The sequence below is a fragment of the Schistocerca cancellata genome, chromosome 1, assembly GCF_023864275.1.
Source record: "Schistocerca cancellata isolate TAMUIC-IGC-003103 chromosome 1, iqSchCanc2.1, whole genome shotgun sequence".
NCBI lineage: Eukaryota > Metazoa > Arthropoda > Insecta > Orthoptera > Acrididae > Schistocerca > Schistocerca cancellata.
The window spans coordinates 522,040,490-522,063,485 of NC_064626.1; the positions used below are offsets into that span (position 1 = coordinate 522,040,490).

The following is a 22,996-nucleotide window of genomic DNA, read 5'->3' on the forward strand; positions in this document are numbered from 1 at the left end:
CGGGAGGGGAAGTACGCCCGATCCCAGATTCCAATCTACCAGGCATATTAATGACAAGGGTTGGTGTGCCGACCAGCTTGGATGCAGTTTTTGGGCAGCTTTTTACACCCAGGGAAGTCCTCAGTTACTCATCCGATAGCAGCTCAGTGGACCTGACGCTGTCCAGGAAAGATTGGAATGACGAAAAATCCCCATCCCTGCCTGGGATTGAATCTGGGACCTCCAGGGCCAAAGTGTAGTGCCTCGTAACATCTTCAGTCTCTATGGACATCACTATGCACAAATTTTCAAGTCAACTGTTCTCTGCTTTTCTTAATAGTTCGAGTGTGGTAGTTCTATGTCATTCTCTGTGCAGTGAGTTGCGAATAAAGCTGTAATTATGTGTCAGGCCTGTATTGTAAACCATATCCAAACTGGTTATGGGTCCAGGTTGCACTATAGGAAACTTAAATTCGTAAGTAGAAAAGTGCATAAATAAACAAATTTGTCAACACGACGGATGTGGTGCATATGATTGCTGGAAGCAGAGTTCAACTAGAAACACTGTTTTGCAATAATTATGACACATGGAGAATACAAGTCAACATACTATTCATCATAAACAACACATGGGTATATATATCTGAAGACATACTACAACCTGCTGTGCCTGGTGGAGGTGAAATGCTCGCCACTGGCAGCAGACAGAAAAGCAAAAGCAGGCTTGATTTTATCCACCAATCCCAATAACCCAAAGCAAGTAAAGAACTGCACTATATCACATCAGATATGGCTTCAACTCTGATCAGTCTACACATCCAACAAATCAGCTTGCAAAGTGACGCTGCTCAAATGCTTTGCACTTCAGAAAATGCCACGTGGTGATCATGTGAAACATGTTGTTGTTGTTGTGGTCTTCAGTCCTGAGACTGGTTTGATGCAGCTCTCCATGCTACTCTATCCTGTGCAAGCTTCTTCATCTCCCAGTACCTACTGCAACCTACATCCTTCTGAATCTGCTATGTGAAACATCACTTGACTAAATTCTTTGATACTACATACAAGAATTGGATGTCAACATAAACGGTGGTTTATTGTCAATAATGTTGCTCTATAGTCTTCCAAACAATTAGGGCAATTGTAGATGAACTATCGAATCCCATGAGAATCTACCAAATGTTGAGATTTTAAAAGAAAAATCTATGAAGAACACAACACACAGATTCAGAAAGACAGTAAAAGTGTGAGTCCATGATGATTGTTAAATCAGGCAAATGTTTTGTGAACAAGTCAAAAAGTGTTGAGAGTTGGAACAAAATTCAAAACAAAAGCAAAAAAAGGGATAAAACAGCATACAAGTCAGCTTTTGTAACAAGAAAGGGCACAATGAAGTTGTAGAGGTTGTCATCCTCGATAATGACAGTTTCAAGCCCAAACAAATTTATCTGGACTTATATAGAGATGAACCATCATCAACGTGAATAATGTGGCAGGAGATTTTAATGGTGATACAACCACTGAACCAAAGGCATTGTCAGACAATGAACCATTATATGGCTTTGAAGAAAATGGGCTTCCAATCACTAAAGGCAAAGAATTCAAGCCCAATGATGAATTATCACATGACGAAGATAATAATTCTCGATGAGTCACAGTGCTCAACAGTCTGCACCAGGTGTAGATTCATCAGATGTTTCAGTTCAGTTCATGATATTAACTTATTGAAAATGCAACAGAGGTCAACATCAAAGATGCATTGCATGGTCGGGATCATTGAGAATGGTTTGAGGCTATGTATGATGAAATGAGGTCACCGGTGAAAAATGATAGCTGGGCCAACAAGTAAAAGGGACATTGACCATATGACTGTCGGGAGGAATAAATACAGAAGTGATGGATCTATGCTGAGGTGAATAGCATGAATAGTTGCAGGAGGACTCAACCAATGGCCTGGAATTGACTTTACGCAAAACTTCTATCCTTGCAAGAATCGAATTGTTTAGGCTACTTATGGCTCTGTCAGTCAAATTTGACTTGCATGTCACACAACTAGATATCACCACTGCTTTATTTAATGGTGAAACTGATACAGAAATATTCATGGAACAGCTGGACTTGGTGGTCAAATTCTTACAAAACTTGAAAGATGATGAGAAAACAAATCATATATTCAAGAAGGCAAATACTGAAATTCAGTGATAACAGTTGTAAACTTAGAAAAGCCGTTTATGGGCATAACCACGCTGGTTGATGGTGGTATGCCAAGTTGATGCAACCCCATGGCCTGGATTACATTATAAAAGATTTTTGACAACGATATCTGTCAAATATTTTATCAAACATCTTTGTTCAAACTGCTTCACTGGAATTATTACACTAGTGTAAAATTTTTTGTCATAGTTACTTGGGAATGGATGCAGAACAGTTACTTGTCTATACAACTGCACTTAATGTAATGTTGGTAGTGAGTGCACTGCTTAAAAGAAAGAGAAATAGAAACAAATGTGGGTGAAACCCTGGGTATCAAGAAGAGAAGCTCAAAGTGTTCACCAGAAATTGTTTTCTGAGCTACAGTGTCAGGACAAAAAGAACTGTGAGAATTATTTGAGAATGCACAACATAAATTTCAATTTGTCCTTTTGAAGGTAGCCCCCATATCTGCAACCAACATACTCGTTTTAAGAAGTGGCATTCCTTAATTTTATTCATCATAATCAGTGTTTTCGGAAGGTCTGTAACTGTGTCACACAATTTAAGTAATGAAACGTGCTGCACTATTTACAAATCTTTTCATGCTTAATGTGGCATTTTTTGAGAATTTATTCTCATTACCAAAAGCAAATATTTGCATATACGTAGGTTGGAACTTAAGAAGTGGCAACACTGCTGTCGAGCACTATGAGTGCGAAGGAGAGGCTTTCTTACACTGTATTGTATCACTAGATGAGACATGGGCCACATCGTACGAGCCAAAACTGAAATGCCAATCCAACAAATGGCATCATTATGGGTCGCTGCGAAAGTCGAAAGTGCGTCAGAGCCCCAATATGGTGAAAGTTATGGTGATTCTCGTGTACGACTTTGATGGTGTTATCCTAACGCATTACATTCCTCCACGGCAGACAGTCAATGCACAGTATTACTGTTTGTTTTTGGAGCATCACCTGCGAGCAGCTTTGCGAAAGAAGCAGTAACACTTTCTGTGCAGCCCACCCATCATTTTGCACAACAATGCGTGGACGCATACAGCACAAGCTGTGGCTGCTCTATTCGGTTGACGGGACTGGGAAGTACTGTACCATCCACCATACTCCCCGGACTTAACTCCTTGTGACTTTGATTTGATTCTGAAGATTAAGGAACTACTTCGTGGCATTCGCTTCAGAACTGTTCCACAGATTCGAAAGGCAGTAGACCACTCCATTTGCATCATCAACAGAACAGATTCTGCTAACGGGATACTACGCCTTCCACATCGCTGGCAATGAGTTCTACAAAAAGCTGGTGACTACTTTGGAGGACAGTAATAGGTGGAAACATGTAACTCTTTTTTTATCGGTTGTGAATAAATAGTTGCCACTATTTAAGTTCCAACCCTCGTATATTTTATGTGATGTTTTTACATGTGTTGCTTTGCCTCTCATGGCCTGCAGCTGTCTATGGTTTACTACAATCAGAAAATCGGATAGATTTTTTTTTGCCCAACTTTCCGAAGCACCAGTTACAATACATAAGTAAATATTTGCAGTTGATAATATTGAGAATAAATTCACGAAAGGCATTGTGCTAAAAATGAAAAAAATAAATAAATAACTGTTGCTGTGATTGTTATTTAAATCACGAATGCCATTTCTGCTAAAGATCACCTCATGGTCAGGTTAAGATTTTTAGCAAGAGATGAAAGCAATTCCAGCTTGGAAAATAGTACTTGAATCCCACAGTGAACCAGTCCACGTATTATTCCAAAAACATGTGAACCAAGGCATAAATCATTTAGTGAGGAATTTATGAAGATTAGGTTAGGTTATTTAGAGTACAAATAAATACATTTATTTCATTTATGTGAACTTTATTGGCAACACTTAGCATTCCACAACTCCATAAACTCTTTCATTAAATTAAATTCTTCCTTACATTATCTACAGTGCAATCACATTGAATACGACTGCTGCAACTATTCCCTTACCTGATTCCAATGCTTACTGAGTTTTTTGTTGTCAGCATTCTTTTTTATACAAAGAATTTTGTATTCTTCACACTTTGCAATAACTGGGGTGGTAGCCATGCACCAAATTTAGTTTCATGTCATTTTATACATTTAAGTGCCGAAGAAACTGGTACAGGCATGTGTATTCAAATACAAGCTATGTAAACAGGCAGAAGACGGCACTGCGGTCGGCAACATCTATATAAGACAACAAGTGTCTGGTGCAGTCATTAGATCAGTTACTGCAGCTACAACAGCCAATTATCAAGATTTAATCAAGTTTCAACATGTTTTAGTCGGCGCACGAGCGATGGGATACAGCATCCCCGAGGTAGCGATGAAGTGGGGATCTTTCTGTATGACCATTTCACAAGTGTACTGTGAATGTCAGGAATCTGGTAAAACATCAAATCACAGCAAGAAAAAGATCCTGCAAGAATGGGACCAACCACGACTTAAGAGAATTGTTCAATGTGACAGCAGTGGAACCCTTCTGCAAATTGCTACAGACTTCAATGCTGAGCCATCAACAAGTGGCAGCATGTGAACCATTCAGTGAGACATCATCAATATGGGTTTTCAGAGCCGTAGGCCCCCTCGTGTACCCTTGATGACTGGACAACACAAAGCTTTACACCTTGACTGGGCCCGTCAACACCGACATTGGACTGTTGATAACTGGAAACATGCTGCCTGGTTGGACGAGTCTCATTTCAAATTGTAGCGAGCGGATCAATGTGTACAGGTATGGAGACAACCTCATGAATCCATGGATCCTGGATGTCAGCGGGGGGCTGTTCAAGCTGGTGGAGGCTCTGTAATGGCGAGGGACATGTGCAGTTGTAGTGATATGGGCCCCTGATACATTTAGGTACAACTCTGACAGGTTCACATACAGAAGCACCCTCTGATCACTTGCATCCATTCATGTCCATTGTGCATTCTGACGGATGTGGACTATTCCAGCAGGACAATGCTGCTCCCCCCATGTCCAGAATTGCTACAGAGTGGCTTCAGGAACAATCTTCTGAGTTTAAACACTTCTGCTGGCCACCAAACTCCCCAGACATTAACATTATTGAGCATATCTGGGCTGCCTTCAATGTGCTGTTCAGAGGAGATCTCCATCCTCTTGTATGTTTATGGATTTAGGGACACCCCTTCAGGATTCATGGTGTCAATAACACACCCCTTCAGGATTCATGGTGTCAATAACGTTTATGAATTCTACCAAGAAGCTGAGCAGTGTTTATGTTCACTGATTCAAGTGACAAATATGTCATGGATTTTGTCTTTTCTGGAAACATTTCACCACCGCATACTGATCAACAGACAAAAGAATGCAGCTCGATTGGTGGTATGTGGGCTACCTACGGACATAACACCAACCTGATAGCAAGGTCTGGTGAAACAGACCATCCTCCACGAGATTAACTTTCGAAGGTTCTTTTACTGTTTCTGGTACTGATCTAATGAACTCTATGATAGCAGGGCAAAATACATATGCTATTGTCTCATCAGTATCTAATTGTTTCCTCCCCTCCTTGAAATGGGTAGTTTCCTTAGACTGTCCTACACATTCTGTGTTATGTGGTGAACAGATAAAACAATGAACTCTTAGCTGTATGAATAGAATAAATCTGGAATGACACCACATGAGATAAAGACCTGAATGCATACTGAAACAAAAGCTATAATGGAACCCATTACAGTGCAACAGTACAAATCAGATTTAATAAGATACAGTGCAATTGCCAGCATTATAAAACAATGGCTGTGTAATAATTTAATGAGGTTTTCTCAATGTACAATATACAGGTATATTACAAACAAAGTTCAGTTTAATTGACATGCAGTTAATTTGTTTATAGGATTGGTGCTTTTGTCCTGTACAATGTTCCATGTGGGTCCTCCGACAGTATGGATTAAATGACAGAGTAACAAATTCACTGTCAACTACCTAGTCCATTGTTGATCTAGGCTGCCGAGGACCTGCGTTAGGAATAACAATAGTAACCACCAATGACAAAACAGGAAGGGAAGGATGTGTTATTCATTGTCAATTCGTATAATCAAATATTGTATTTTTCTGCTGTTAGCACACCAATTCACATTTGGTTAGCACTGATGTATACAGACAATGAATAAATGAAAACCCTTATCCAGATTTATGAAGGCATTATGCGAAGAAGAATGACTTCTGGTGCACAAATAACGTGTCTTTTTTATGGTGAGTAGCAATCCATCCCTTTCATAATGTTGTCGATATTCCAATACAGACTTTTCATTGTCTGTACGTATGAATATATTTCACCCAGCCTAGAGAAAGGAATATGTCCTGGGAAAATTACACATTAATCTCTTCCTAAATATAATCAAAAAAGGTATCTTCATGAAACTGAAAGTGTCCCCCTATAATTGTTCAAAATTACAAACATATATGTGTGGTTTACACTACAGTGAGCATAAGGTATTCGCCTTTTGGATAACACAATAAAAAAACTGGAAACTGACAGTCTATGCAACACATACAAACAAAAGGGGGACCCTGCTACTGCAGTTAACTTACTGTTTTGAAATCTAGAGTAGCATACACATTTTCCAGGGGCATAACTGACTATTCATTGCACTATTCACTTACATATCCAGTATGAAGTTTATATTTATTGGTACAGGTTGGTAAAACAGGTGTAAAGACTGTTTCTTTATTCACCACAAGAACGAAGTTTGACATAATAATATCACTACATGAACAACAAATGGAAATAGTGCAATAAAACCTTTCCTTTGCCGATTTCATCACCACTTCAAGTTCTCTCTCACCTAAACATTAAACAGCTAACTCAAATGACAACGAGATAATGCAAAAGTTAAAATGCTGATCTTTGTCAGGTGCATTAAAATTTTCATTCCACCATCCTGATTTTGTTATTTTATATTTCCCCTAAATCATCCATGTAAGCTATCAGACACAGGGTCAAATCCTATTCCCTCCTCTATCCTTGTCTGATCGAACTTATACATTTCTAACAACTTGTATCTAGATAGTACTTAAATTCTAATACTGCTCCTGAATTTCTCCAAACTCTTGAGGTGCTTGTCACTATAGCTGAATTTTAAGCTATGGTTAATGAGAATACAGTATTGCCAACATATCAATTTAGAGAAAATTGTTTCTTACATGCGAACAATCAGCTATGTGGCCCATAGGGGGTCTCTTTCATTTCCTATCTGTTCAAGTGATTTAGTCACTCTTTTAGTCTGAAGACTACTAAATGAGCTTTATCTGTAATAATATACTGACCATTAAATGTATAGTTATTTTTTACTGTAACAACTGTATCATCAGCCACCCATATTCAGTACAATGCATCTTAACATCATTGCATTTTAATTGCATGACAAAAGCTTCGCTTGTTTCAGTATGAACACACTAATTTTAAGATAATAGGAGTCTATAATTATGATTGGTAACCACATAGGATGATGAAAATAAAAGTGGCCAAAAAAGTGTTTTTGGTATTTGTGACAATGTAATCCAAAGTGCTAAGAGATAATTAAATGAACAACTGTACAGATGTTTTCACCCAGATGGAGTACCAACACTCACCTGATGTGCAACTGTAGCACAAATTTTTGAAATGCCTGATTGGGAGAAGACAGTCAGCAAGGACGTAAACATCTCCTGCCACTAATATCATATGCTCTCTCTGGTTGTGATTTTTAGATTTGGTTAAAGCTGATGACATATTGCACACAATGCTGCATTGACATCGAAAACGGCCATTTCCAACATCTACTGCAAAGAGTATTTCCCCTATCTATTAAATTGGTAGCTTATTTATTGTACAATTAATGATTATTTTCTGGGCCAGTTTTATTTATATTACCCTACATTACAAAAGTAAGATGACCATAATAATTAATGCACGATGCTGGAGATGTCAGTTTGCATATTCCACTTTGACCAGCACAGAAAGAGGGAGTTGTGGCAGATAAGACACACCAGGCAAAAAATTAGTCACTCCCAGGGCACATCATGCAATTGTCATGAAACATAACCTCTAGTCTTGATTATGGCCTCATTTTGGTGAGTCGATAAGTTTCTTTACATATGCCATACCCAGCTGAAGCCGTTCACTGATTAATTATTAGATCCCACAGAACTACCAAATTGCAGGGATGACGATGACTAGCTATGCGACAGCCAATTTTCCAAATAATTCCAGATACTTTCTATGGGGTGATGACTGGGTGATTTAGCAGGTCAGAGGAGGTACTACGAGAGGGAGAGGGTGAATGCCTGTGAGCTTGTCAACAAAGAACACACAGGTTCAACCCTGTGACATCTTGGGAGGATGAGATTATGTTCAGTATATTCATTATCAAGATGAAAAAGTCATTGTACAAAAAACACCCCCAAAACATCACAGAACTACCTCCGGCCTGAACTAGACCTTTCACACAATGCTGGTTAGACGCTTCATTGGGCCACCAGTGCACTTGACCCACGTCACGATTTGAAAAGCGGAAAAATTGTGTCACACCACACTATATGTGTCCAGTTATACTGTCCAGTTTATTTGTTGTCAGGGCAACTGAAGACATGCAGATTTATGTGTTGCTGTGAACAATGGCCTCTTGCAAAGATACCTGATTCCAAATGTCACTGCATGCATTCCCCTTCACAATTTTTGCTGGGAAAATAGTAAATATTGACTTGCATTCAGTAACAACATTAATTCTTATTGGGTATGAATCTAATTGTCATTGACAAACCATACACTTTTCTCCAGTGCATGCTGATTATAATCTTTTTATGACCAATATACTTAAGTTGTTTCATAGTTGTAAGTAGCACACCATTTCTTGTAGACTTGTCGGAGAGTCCACACTGATACACCAGCAACTAAGGCAACTTCAAACACGATGTGATCACGGGAACATCCAAACACGGTAGCTACTTTGTCACTTCTCCTTACCCATCTTATTGCACAGAGACAATACAACCAACTGGCACATATGCACCACTTCACTTCCAGGAGTGGGAAGGGAAAGGAGAGAAGGTGGGTAGGTGAGAGTGGGGGGAGAGGGAGTGCCAAGTGACCACCTGGTACCAGTTAAACACTAACTACAGTGGCTCCAGTGCTCCAAAGTGACAGTTATCGAGTTTTAAGGGGGAGGATGGAAGGGAGCACAAACAGTTTGTCCAATGACCCTAGTTCAAAATTATGAATATGTAGAGTATTATCCTGTGTCAAATCCCAAATCTCGAAAACCACTGTCAGTAATCCACTTACTGGATAAAGAAATTAAACTTGATGGCCCATGAGTAAATCAGAAGCTGAGTATGTTTCATGTCAGAGGAATTACTAGAATAAGAATAGCAGGATAATGTGGTGCAGAACAGAAAAATACTAAACTCATGACATGACAAAGAGCTCTCTACTCCTCACAGTACTCATCATGAAGCCATTTAGTTACACGCATGCGACTGTCATTGCAAGCCTAAAACTGGGTTAATGTGGACACTGAGACTGCATAGCTAAATCAAAATACAAATGTCTTTACCAGAAATTGCTATCTACTATATTCACAAAAAAATTCTACATGTCACATTCGAAAGCACAATACATTACTTGCTGGAAATTGGCAGCTTATTTACAAAATTACACTTAGAACACTGCTGCCTGTTCACTTTCAAGAAATTATCACCCACTTTCTTGTGTTTTTGTTTTTCATTCACTTTTTTCCTGATTACGGTTCTCATTTTCCAGAAAATCATACTATCAGTACAGGTAAACAAATTCTGCACAGCGTACTCTAATAACAGATCAATGGATTTCAGTGCCTCAATGTCAGTGGTAATAGCTCAATTGCCTTGTATTCACTCTCTTCATCTACAAGTCTTTGTTCACTATACCCACACCACTTAGTTGTTCAGACCCTAATTTGCTGGGACTGATTTTTAACCAGGTATGAATGTTTTAATCATCCACTTCTTCACAATGAGACTTTTTCCCCCACAGTACTGGTCAGACAATTAGCAGTATCATATTCCTCACTACTACAGTCTCCAAAACCTCATTCAATCAAGGGTGTTGCAATTATCCTCCACGAGCGAGCTATTGTTTTTAACTTCATGTTATCCTAGGCCTTCTGCTGGAACCACAAGCGCACCCCTGCATGTAGTTTCATGTAAGTTGAAGTTTTCAGGCACTTGTATTACGATGGCCGAGCATAAGTGTCAGCTTTTGTTGTAAAATTTAACAGTTTTTTAAAAATTTTTCTTTCAGTGTCTCGTAGTTTATATGCCGATCCCAGAACCCTAAAAAAGTTTTATTGCAGTTTTGCCTTTTTCCAACTTATCTATAACCTTTAATTTCTCTTTCAACCGTTAGAATATGTCTGTGTGTACCTGTTATGTTCCTAACAGAAGTAAATTGCCTATAACTTCGACAACAGCAGCAGCAATATAGGTTAACAATCAAATCCATGGTGGTATTGAGATCTGAGAGCATGCTTTCATTTTATATCAACACCAAGCACAAGTTGTGAAAGGAACTGTTCCAGAAGAAAACCTAAATCATTTTCCTTTACCATTAGCTTTATGGGAGTACAAAATTATTGATATTTAGCTCCCAGACAAATATATGGGCAGGAAATTGGCTACAGATGTACTACAAGGGTAGAATCCCAACATTTACTTGTTATCTAACAATACAACATTACATCATGTGACAAAATTATTTTACAATTATCATTGCACACTTTACACGAAACAACAATGACTCATCACCATTAATCATCTTTTCCTCCTTGAATTTACAGTTAGTGGTTTATCTGCCGATACTGTTCTATATGGAGCCTTCTGAAAACAGCCTGTTGTCTCAATTACCCCAAATGTCTTCCAAGCTATAATCTCTCTGTCTGAAAATGCTTAAAACCTCCCAAATGTGCAAACTGCTTTCGCTCTAGTTACAGTCTCCAAGGTACTACCTCCAAAAACAACAGAAAAATCAAAATGATATCCTCTGAATACATTCAGAGCTCCAACAATCTGTTGTTCATTTCCTGCACTAGCAACTTCAAGTGTAATTGCCTTCAACCTCCTGTACACAGAAAAATAAGATCAATGACGTCAATAAAATCACCTCAGCATTGCAGCGAGATGCTAAGAATACATTTGCAAACAGAGATATTACAGCATGGAAAGCATTTGGGATTCTGAGACAACTCCGAACAGACTGGAGTTAGTGGGAGCAGCATAGTAACAAGCTCATTGTTCAGGAGTCACCATTGGGCGTTCTTAGTGCATACAGAAATGAAGTGCAAAACTTTGTTTCGTAATATAAAAATCAACATAAATCAAAGCACATTGTCCAAATTTGAGAGGATGGAATTTGCTCTGTCTAGCCATACTGTTTTAGGTTTTCCTAACTCATTTCGGTCAAACCAAAACCACAGCCAACCACCTTTCCTATCCTCGTGAGAATACACTCATACATTCTATGTGTTTGCATACGTGAGCTACTTATTTTCATTCTAGTGTGATGACAAATCCTGTATCATTGTAAGATCATCCTCAGATGAATGAATAATAAATAAATAAAATAAGTACAGATAAATGGGAAAAGTAGAAAAAAATATTTCAAGGATGTCCCACAGTAGTATTTGGGCCCCTATCGTCTTCAGCCCTTCTGGAAAGATGCGACAGAGGTAGAGATGCAACATGTCTCCAACAACAAAGACCACTCTGATGAAGCCTTCTGCACACGGTTTGCCTCGATACAACATGTTCAGTGGGCGCTGTGAGCTCACATACCAGTTGCAGTGAGTACTAGGGTGGTAATGTCATGCCAGTCAGTTTTGGTCTCTATAAACTGTATCCGAAAACAACAGAACGATTCACATCAACCCAACTCAGTTTGTGGTTGTCCTGCTTCCTTTCTTTCTATGGTGCTCCAAAGCAGAGTGTCTGGTAGGCATATTCTCTGTGCTATCCTGCACTGTCTGTGACTGTGTACACAGTGATTGTGGATGTGTGGCAATCCGGCAAACACTATCTAGTTTCATAGATGCCCTGATGTCATTGTTGGCATGTTTATTTGTTGACAGGAATGCTATCTTCCATGCAGACCACAATCGTATGGACATCTGGTTGACAGTCAGTATGACCACGTCATAGATTAGACACAGGATGGGGAAATAGTGGTTTGTTGCTTTAATTCTGGACACCAGTATATTTTCAAAGCCTAGTGAGTCAAAAGTAACTGCAACATGTTCCAATATTCCAACCACTATGAACTACCAAATATAAATTTCAACTACCAACATAAGCCACAAGATCATAAAAAACAACTCCCAGATTAATTTCGATATCCAAATTTCTAACAAAATTACATGCAAGGAAACACACTACACTTCTTACAATAAATAAATGAGCATAAGAATGAGTCACTCCTAAAGAAGGTAATTTCAGCAGCATCCCCAAGGAAGTACGATAGACTGTTACTGTTTACAATGTACATAAATAAACTAGCAGAAAGCATCAGAAACACTTTAACATGGTTTGCAGATGATGCAGTTGACTAGAGTTGGGTTGGGTTGTTTGAGGGAAGAGACCAAACAGCAAGGTCATCGGTCTCATCAGATTAGGGAAGGACGAGGAAGGGATGGCAGGACACAGGATTGAACCGTTGTCATCCCGAATGCGAGTCCAGTGTGCTAACCACTGCACCACCTCACTCGTTAGTTGTCTAGAAGAAATTGCAATGACAGAAGACAGTACCGATTAGCAGCATGACCTACAGAGGATTGATGAACAATGCAGGCTGAACGTAAATGAATGTAACATATTCTGCATACATGGAAAAAACGAAATCCACAACAGTGCAACTACACTAATGATGAAAGATTGCTGAAAACAGTATCTACCAGATAACATCTGTGAGTAAATATCCAATGTGATCTTAAATGGCATGACCACATAAAACTAATATTAGGAAAAGCATATGCCAGACTGAGATTCACAGGAAGAAACTAAAGGGAATGTAGCCCTCCGACTAAAGAAGTGGCTTAGAAGGTGCTTGCTCAATCCTTTACTGATTACTGTTAATCAATTTAAGATCCTTGCAGGTAGGACTGATACGAGAGAGAGAGAGAGAGAGAGAGAGAGAGAGGTTTCTACGAACAGCAATATGTTTTGTCACAGGATTGCTTAGCCAGTGCAAGAGCATACATCGGTGTTCAAAAAACTCCAGTGGCAGACATTATAAGACAGGCACTGTGCATCAGGGATAGGTTTGCTCCTGAAGCTTCAAAAGAGCATTTTCAGAAATATTCGGTCAACATTTTACTTCCTCCCACATGCAACTTGCAAAATGACCATGATAAGAAAATTTGAGTTAATACAGACATTTACTGACAATCATTCTTTCCATGAGCCATTAGCGAGCGGAACAGGGAAGGGGGATCAGTTCGTGGTACCAGAAGTACCTTCTGCCACACACCGTGCTTGCTGAGTATGATGTAGATGTAATAATGAAGATAATATATAAAAATGTATTTACCGCAAAAGTTAGCTGACAAATTTACCTCTCCCCCCCCCCCTCCCCCCCGGACCAAAAAACCAAAACAACCATTACTGAAAACCACTAGAAACATTCCCACATACTCTCATCCTTTGCTTGAGAAGCAAGGTCTTTGCTCAATTTCATAAATTTCATGCATGGCTGGCACTTCAAATATTCTGCCAAGAGGTCATATAACTGTAGAAATGTAACTGCAGTCGCCATATCGTTGCCCATAGCAGCAATCAATAAATGAGTAGGAAATTTCATTGCAAGATCCATACACAGTACCAAATGAAACACACAAAAAAACTTTCAAACCATTAACAACATAATGAAATAACAATTTCAAAACAAAAAAAAAAAAAAAAAAAAAACACAAGAGAAAAAAAGCTAATGACATTAAAACAACTCATTGCTAAGGCAACAGAAACAAACTCCCAAAACATTGACTAACGTACAGCACTAAGTCCAATGTCACACTACCATCACTCACAAACAATTTAGAAACATAAACATCATACACTAGAGTGTGACATCACTTACTCCAACACACCTCCTGCAAAAACAATTCATCTCAAACATGTTTCACCTCAATGACATCACACAACACTACACAGTTATGTCACAGGGTAAAGCACACAGGTGGAATTGGACGCTTCAGTTGATATGTTATCTTGTGAAAACTTCTGCACTTGCTTACATGATAAAATGAGCAACAAATATGAATCCTTAACATATGGATCACACTACTACTCTTCTTAATTTCCTCATTCAAAATGAGAAACAAACAAAGTGGCATACCCTCAACTGCCAAGTACCACACAAGATGTGTGCTTTATGTTTTTAAAACTATCTCACAAAACTGTGCACTCATTTCCACATATATTTTCTGTTTTCCATCAACTGAACTGAACCTACATATTAGGTGTGTTATGAATACATTCCATATCTAATTTATCACACAGGCATACAACTGTTTGTGACTACACTTTCTGCTGCATATTGCTCTTCTCCAGCTACCATTTTTCCTCAGACTGTTGTCTTCTGATAACTACATTTCATTCTGTGCTGATAAAGACATGTTTCTCTCTTTGTCATTCTCCCTTTTTTATCGTATGCCTTCCTCTTCTCTTCAGTTTTAATTAATCTACAGATGTTGTCCTTTCCCAATCTAACAAGCTGCTTGCTACACATTGTATAAATCATTCCTGCCATTACTCCATCTTACTCTCCATCTATAAATAAGCTCCATAAAGCACCAAACATTAGGTATTTTATACCAATATCAGCCACATTCTGCCCTGTTCAATTAATACAAGGGAGCAAGAAAAAAGGACTAGCTATATTCAACCATAATATCTATTATCCTATTTTCTTGGCCTCCATGTCAGATGTGCAATTGGAGGCAGCAGCCTTCCTCACATACCTGTTCAGTAACTGACCCAATAGGGTTTGTCACTCTCTTCTGGGCTATACCAATCTATTATTAAATTTTTTTTATGTCTGTTCTGACTGATATGTGACAAACACTGCAACTACTGCTGCAGTACATAGTTTGCATATCCTTCCACAGAACACTATTACATATTGACAAAACTACAGAAAAACAGCAGACAAGAAAACCACTGCCAATCTCTACTTTATTATTGTTGTGAGTTAATTGTCTTACCACAACACAAAAGGCTTCACCTTCAAGGTTTCATTGACGGCATTCAGAGAGAAGAAGAAAAATATAACAACACTGGACAGGGAATAAAATGAAACTGGCGTAAGTGTACGTCACAATTATTCTTTATGGTTCAAAGCCAATAACATGTGCACAGCATACACAATGGATTTACTGCAAATACACTGCCTGCCAAAAAAAAAAAAAAAAAGCACCCAGAAAGGGAGGAGGAAATAAGATGAAACTTCCTCAGGCAAAGAGGATACATGTTATTTTGGTGATTACAAAATAGAGTGAAATTTAAAAAGAATTTGGCAATATTTTGCTACATCCCCTCTGACCTGGAAGCATACACTGATTCAGTTGGTAAGAGTGTCATAAGGCTGTAGTATCTTCCCCTGAGACAAACTGGCCCACAATTGTTGTAAGTGGTCCTTCATATCCTGGATATTAGCACTGAGACCGAGTTGAAATCTGAGCTGGTCCCACACATTCTATTGAAGACAGATCTATGGATCTTGTAGACCAAGCATTGTTGTGCTGGAAAATGGCACCACGGTACTGTTGCACGAGAGGTAACACATGAGAAAGCAAGGTGCCCATGATGTACCACTGTCCCATTAGAGTTGCCTCAATCACTACCAGCCATGACCTGAAGCCATAGTCAGTGGCTCCCCACACTGTGACACCAAAAGCATCACTATTGTGTCCCTCCAAAAAATTTGAAGAATGGGGCCTCACCCCAGTTCACCATCAACTTGGCAGCGATATTCATCAAGGATAGTGTCGAACCATAATTTATCACTAAAATGTGTCACCATTCATCAGCAGTTCATGCTTCACAGTCAAAGTACCACTCCACATGCAGCTACTTGTGTTGTGGTGTTAATAGAAGCTTGAGTGTGGTACAGTAATTCCCTGGTTCAGTTGCTGTTAATCTCCAACCAATGATGTGGAATGACATAGAATGTTTCAGAGAGCCCATTACTTGTTCACAGAGGGCAGGCATAGAAGTGAGGGGTTTATGATGTGCTTGGTGCACAATGAGGTGATCCTCCCCCTCTTGCTGTGGTCAGACGTGGTCAACAGCAACCTTGATGAGGAGTACGCCCGCCCTCATATTCCCATACAGTCCAACAATGGGCCACAGTCACATCTGAATCCCCCAGAAATCTAGAGACAGCACATTTGACCGGCCGGCCAAATGGAAACCCATAATGAACCACCTTTCGAAGTCTTTCAAGTCCTGATAATGCTGTCTCATATGAGTATGTGACACCTCCGTGTTCTTCCCAGTGATCACTCAATATCTGACCCTGTTCACATCCCCTTATATACCCCACCACACCTTGCAACAACAACAACAAACAGAAACATCACTAATGCACTCTTATAGTCATTCTACCTGTCACATATATTTGCAACTCTTTAATCATTTACATACATTGTATGGACATTTGCAAAGATACACTGGAATTCAACCATGTATTCTAAGTGATCACTATTCTGTCAGGCCGCTTAAATCTAATATTTACACCTACATTTTGTTTTGAAATTAAAAGACATTCAGAAAAAACAGTAATTAGCTGTGGTTACTTAAAAGGATGATGCATTATCTGTGATGGTTTGGTTACTACTGTCCATCCTACTGATCTTGGTGGCTTGGCAGCTTAAGTGTCATAACAGTAACGAAAAACTATAGGATTCAAATTTCAGCTGTTTATTCTCTTCTGATATACTTGTAACTGTTACCAAGATGTTCTGTCGCTCATTTAACTTAAACCACTATAATTCATAGCACGAAAGCAAGAGAGTTAGGCCTATATACTTGTGACAGCCACTGTCTGCAAAATTTATATCTATATTACTGTCTCTCCTAATCTGCAGTTGAACTGCTAAAAATATACTGATACGCTAAATAATGATAATGATAATAATGATAATAATAATAATAATAATAATAATAAACAGCTTTCTGGTCAAATCTGTTAGAAATAGGGCCAAATTTTTGTTTAAGTTCATTCCCTGAATAGTTCTCACAAAATAAAGAGCTGTTCCAGCACTTGCACCAGCCGTAACTATTAAGACAGGAGTAAGGAAAATAAAAAAAAAAAGAATATGAATTACGACAAAAATTTACGTACTTCATCAGTTTTGCAATCAGTTAGGTTTTTTCCACACCTACATGAATTGAAATCTAAAGCATTATATAAAAGGTTGCATCTTGAACCTTAGCAGTGTTGGTCTTCTGAGCACTCATTTCAGAATATACAAACATTATTATGAATTAACTGGATTTCACTCCATGTATTAGGGGAAATGTGCTGTCACATATCTGTATATTTTTAGTTTTCATTTGAATATCTGCAAAAACCTATGTATTGTTATATCACATTATGATTATGAATGTGTGATGGAATGACAATGGTGTCCATGATATGACTGAAAAGAATAACAAGGTACACAGAAGGAATTGTCTACATCTACACGGTTACTCTGCAATTCACACTTAAGTGCCTGGCACTTATATATGCTATATTTCAGTCAACTGGTTTATACACTGATACGGACTGGATGCAAACTCACATGCAGTGGGTAATGGTAACTGTTAGTTATGAATTAGTTAAGCAACTACATTTGTTATTCATTGATTTTACTTGTTATTACAAACTACACATGAAAAACAATTTATTATAAAAGTATACTACTCTAATTCAAAAAGAAAAAAATTATTTTTAACCATACCCTTGATCTTCAAGAATTTCTTCCAGTTCCATGCATTTGATCTCGACTTTCCTCTTCCTTTCATGATCCAATATTTCTCTGTTTGGTTGCCTGTTACTTGTCGATTCTAATTTCTCCAGTTCTTCTTCAGTTTTGTACGTCACTTTATCCTTCGTTTTACGTACAAATGCCCAGTTTCTCTGAACATAGCCATTAGTTCCCGAGCCTCTGGCAGTCGGTAAACCAATTCCGTTATACATGGTGTATTAGAGTATCTGCCAACAAAGGAACTTATTTATTGACCACCAAGAAAAAAATACAGAATGTACTAAATGAAATTTTGTGGATCATAGATATGAGGATGGGGACACGCAATTACGCATAGCCCTTGAAAATGCAGCTATTCTGGTTATGTAGACTGAAATGGACATGATTAGTCAGTCACTAGAGAGAGAGAGAGAGAGAGAGAGAGAGAGAATACTGGAGGTGATAAATAATTCTCTTTGGCATTAGGTAACAGTGACACTTATTACAAAACATCAAAGTAGTTTTTGCAAGAGAGTTTACTGGAAAAAGCAGATCTGATTGTGACCCCCCCATCAAACACGTTACCAATTATATTTGCCCATATCAAGTCCTATAAAAGGTCAACCGAATCAACTACAGAAAGGCTGAATTTCTGTATTACTCCCCTTAATTTTCCCGAGTTCAAATCGCCAAAAATTTGTAATTTGTTAAATTACTCTCACATGGCTAACAAATCACTTCCTCACCTAAATTTCAGATTCACATATGTGAGTTTCACTTAAATCATCCAGCTGAAACACTGAGATTGATCTTTTGCAGTATCAAAGACAAAATGTTTTCACAAAGCTTACCAAAATTAATAAAGGCTTCCATCTTCCAGAAACGAAGCTCTAAGCATACCCAACTGGACAGCAGCACAAATTAGCACTAGGTTTAGTGTTCCATCCAGCCTGGATGTGGCTTTTAGGTGGCTTCCTATATCCACCTAGGTCGGCGGTTCCCTAATTTTCTTAGACCATTACCCCCGAGTGCTATCGGACCTTAGCTAGTAGCTAAGGTATCCCTCAAGGATCGATTCTAGGACCTATTTTGTTTTTGTTCTATGTTAATGATTTACCGAACAATATAAACGATCCATCGATTTTATTTGCAGATGACACATCTGTATTAATTGAAAACCAGGAGCCAGAAAACATCCCTCTCTACATAATAAACACAATGAACAAACTAGAAACATGGTTCCAACTGAATGGATTAAGATTGAACATCACCAAAACCCACATGGTTCAGTTCAGAACAAAACAGTCAAAGGCCCAAGAAATTAAAATAACTCATAAAAATCAGGATATAGAAGAAGTGGATTCTGTGAAGTTTTTAGGGTTAAACCTAGATAAAAATTGAAATTGGAATAAACATGTTGACTACCTGTTAAACAAATTATGTAGTTTTGCATTTGCTATGCAAATATTAGCTGATGCAACAGACATGAATATAAGGAAAACTGCATACCACAGCTACTTTCAATCAGTTGTAAGGTATGGTATTATTTTTTGGGGGAAATTCAAGCAATATATTGTGCATACTAAAGTTACAGAAAAGAATAATAAGGAACATGTGTACTGCCCATCCAAGGACATCATGTCGCCTACTATTTGAAAAAAGAGTTATTAACAGTTCCCTCCTTATACATCTATGATATTATCATCTTTCTACACAGCAATTTAGAGTTATCCAAGAAAAACTGTTTCAATCACACACATAACACAAGAAACAAAGACAATTTTATGCTTCCCACTCATTGCTTAAACCTATATGTGCAGTCTCCTCAGTATATGGCAATGAAAATTCATAACAAGCTATAAGGAAAGAATGTTCTGGGTATGAACCTAGAGACACTGAAAACAAAGCTACATGCTATACTTATCAAACACTGCTACTATACTGTTGAGGAGTTCATGAAGGATGAACTGAACATTTGAGCAGGATAAATTTACATATAGTCTTGTGTGTAAATATAGCTGTCCTTCAGAAAAGGGAGGAAAGAAAAATAAAAGTTTATATTAATGTTAAAATTCTTTGTACCAATTAGGCCTAAGTTGTGTTATCCATTTTTTTGATGTGTCTCCTGTACACTAATCATATGATTAGAAATTGTATGTTACGAGACGAATAAAACACTATTCACACTTCACAAACAAAACTAATAATAGCAGACAGTGCGAAATAGCTTTTCAGAGACAGTAACATACACACTCTTACGTGGGTAAGTTCACAAGTCTTGTTTCTTATGTGCGGGCCTAAACTGAAGTATGTACAAATGTAGTTTTACGCTATTATATTCATGATCTTTCTGCTTGTAGCAGGCAATCTCAATAAAAGATCCACTCAAAGCTGTTGTTGTTTCATATGTAGATGTGCATCAGGATCCTTTATGTGGTACAGCACGTTATTAGTCCACAATTCTAATCATACAAACACAATGATTAGTGTTTCCATATTCGGGTGAATACAGAGCAACGCATTCTCGTCATAGAAAAGTGAGAGCTAGTAGCTAAAAAGTATTATTTAATCACAAAATTTGGTATAATTCTGCAGGGACGGCAGATATGTAACAATGGACTTTTCTTCTGCACTCAGTTTTCATAGTAATCGACACACAACGAAGGTCTGTTAAAGGCGTCACAAACACGGTTGGTGTGGTAAGGTATCATATTAATAGCTAGTACATTATTGAGTATTAATGGATATCTCGAAAAAATCGAAACATTTGTCTAGGAATCCAGCGTAAAAATGCTCTCAATGTAGATGAAATTACGCTTTCTTTAAATACTCCGCGAGTTTTGACGTACGTCACCCACTGTAGCCGAAGCCGTTGTAACTACACATATAGAGACTGCAAGTAAGTTATTTACCAGTCTTCAGTTCATATTTTCCTTCAGTTGTTTCCTCATTCTGCTTTGGCACGATAATACACAATCACAGTACCTACCATCTGTAGTGATACATCCGTAGTACAATGCAGCTGACTTCTCAGACACACACATACACAGTCACTTATACCTAATATTTATATTTGGAGTGCATTTCTGGAAGAAACAACATAGTAAGCCCTCACCTGTGTTTTTAGCAAGTTCGAATCTTTCAAAAATATTACGATTCCAAACATACACAACTTCTCACACACGGCGTAAACAACAACTATACCTTCCCACAACAACACAGAGCCATCTTAATACGTAAAACCAATATGTAGTTTACAACACTCTCGGTAACAGCGTTGCAATCGCAGTCACGGAAACACAGAGATACATGATTAACACATGAACATACGAAATCAACTATTTCCGCGTGATCTACAGTAATGTCTACTGTTTCTCAAATATAATGCACATCGATCACGTCTGTAACTTATGGCTAGAAAATCTGAACCTCTGTAAAGAATGAATGCAAGACAGTTACTCAGATAGTATTTTGAGGGTGGTATGAAATTTCTACATGTCTGTCTTCTGGTTATAACATTTATAATTACTGAAAATAGTTAAAAGCGACAAATTTAGATAATTTTAACGTAGTTTAAGCCCGACTAGTATATGTTATAGCTTCTTACAATGTAACTTGTGGATGTTCACATAGATCGGTGATAAGCTTAATTTGATCTAGCCTTCAGAAAACGAAACGGATGTCATAATTACAGAGGATACCTGCAAATTATTATTGATAGCATATATTTCGTCATGTTAAACGTGCTTTTAATAAGTCAACCTGTGAAATGTATCTCAGTCTGCAAAGCGCAGCCAAATTAAATGGCTACAATATTTCAGTGATTACTGTGTTTCTCTAGTGTCAAGTACACTGGATACTATTGTGAAGCTGGTATCTGTACAGATATCATTGGTTATCTTGCAGCTCTCGAAGAATCAAGTTATAATGAAATCTAGACCATTCGCTGCTTCAGGCGTGCCAGAGACAGTCATTATCTGTGTCCTTGGTGGCTCAGGTGCCGGCAAGGTGGCTCAGCGTGTTCGGTCAGAGGGTCAGCTGCCCTCTGTAATAAAATAACTGAGTGAATGGATCAAATAAAGAACTTTAGCGGGCGTCCGCCATGAACAACTGCAATGATCTATAACGAACAAAATCAGATACAAAATAAACATGAGAAAAGAGAAAGAAAAAATACAGTCAGATAGAGCATCTGCCATGTAAGCAGGAGGTCCCGGGTGCGAGTCCTGATCGGGGCACACATTTTTCAACTGTCCCTTTGATATTTATCAACACCTGTAAGCAGCGAAATGTCTAGATTTCATTATAACGGGATACTACTGAAATTCGCTGTAACACTGAACCAGACATATTCATAAATTTAGCTGTTTATGAAAGCTGAAAGGCCACTTCACACTAACCACCATGTGAAATCCTTCCACAAAGCTTTTCAGGTGACGTCATTTACACCGATTGTCAATGGTCCATCATGTCACTTCACATCAAGGTATCTGGCGAAAAAAGTATAGACAACATAATCGTCTGTTAACATCGGAAATTACCCTATTTTCAAGTCCGCATTGATAGTAGTCGATTTTATGCTTCTTTGTCTCCTTAATTTTAATTTTATTATCACGCTTTGTTTTCGTGGTAAACTGCAAATTTTCCAAGAACACTTGGTCTTCGATACATCAGCACAAATATATGTTAGCCATCCAAATAACTATAGCTGCGCATTTGAGATACTGAGGCCAATTGCACGAAAAATGAAAGCCCGTGTATAGAAACAAATTACATATATTAACTAATAGATGCAGAAAAGATACTTGATAATATTTG

The 22,996-nt window shown here is 38.2% G+C and overlaps 1 protein-coding gene across 1 annotated transcript in view; it reads right to left on the bottom strand.

Moving 5' to 3' along the window:
- LOC126179177 (serine/arginine repetitive matrix protein 2) overlaps positions 1 to 21,558 on the bottom strand; it is a 273,657-nt gene extending 252,099 nt beyond the window's left edge. The window contains exons 1-2 of the mRNA XM_049924590.1: positions 21,294 to 21,558; positions 18,173 to 18,426 (exon numbers count right to left, since the gene is read on the bottom strand). Coding sequence (XP_049780547.1) covers positions 18,173 to 18,411 — 239 coding nt within the window. The 5' untranslated portion in view covers positions 18,412 to 18,426; positions 21,294 to 21,558. The remainder of the gene's footprint in view (positions 1 to 18,172; positions 18,427 to 21,293) is intronic.
- Between the last annotated feature and the right edge of the window lie 1,438 nt (positions 21,559 to 22,996).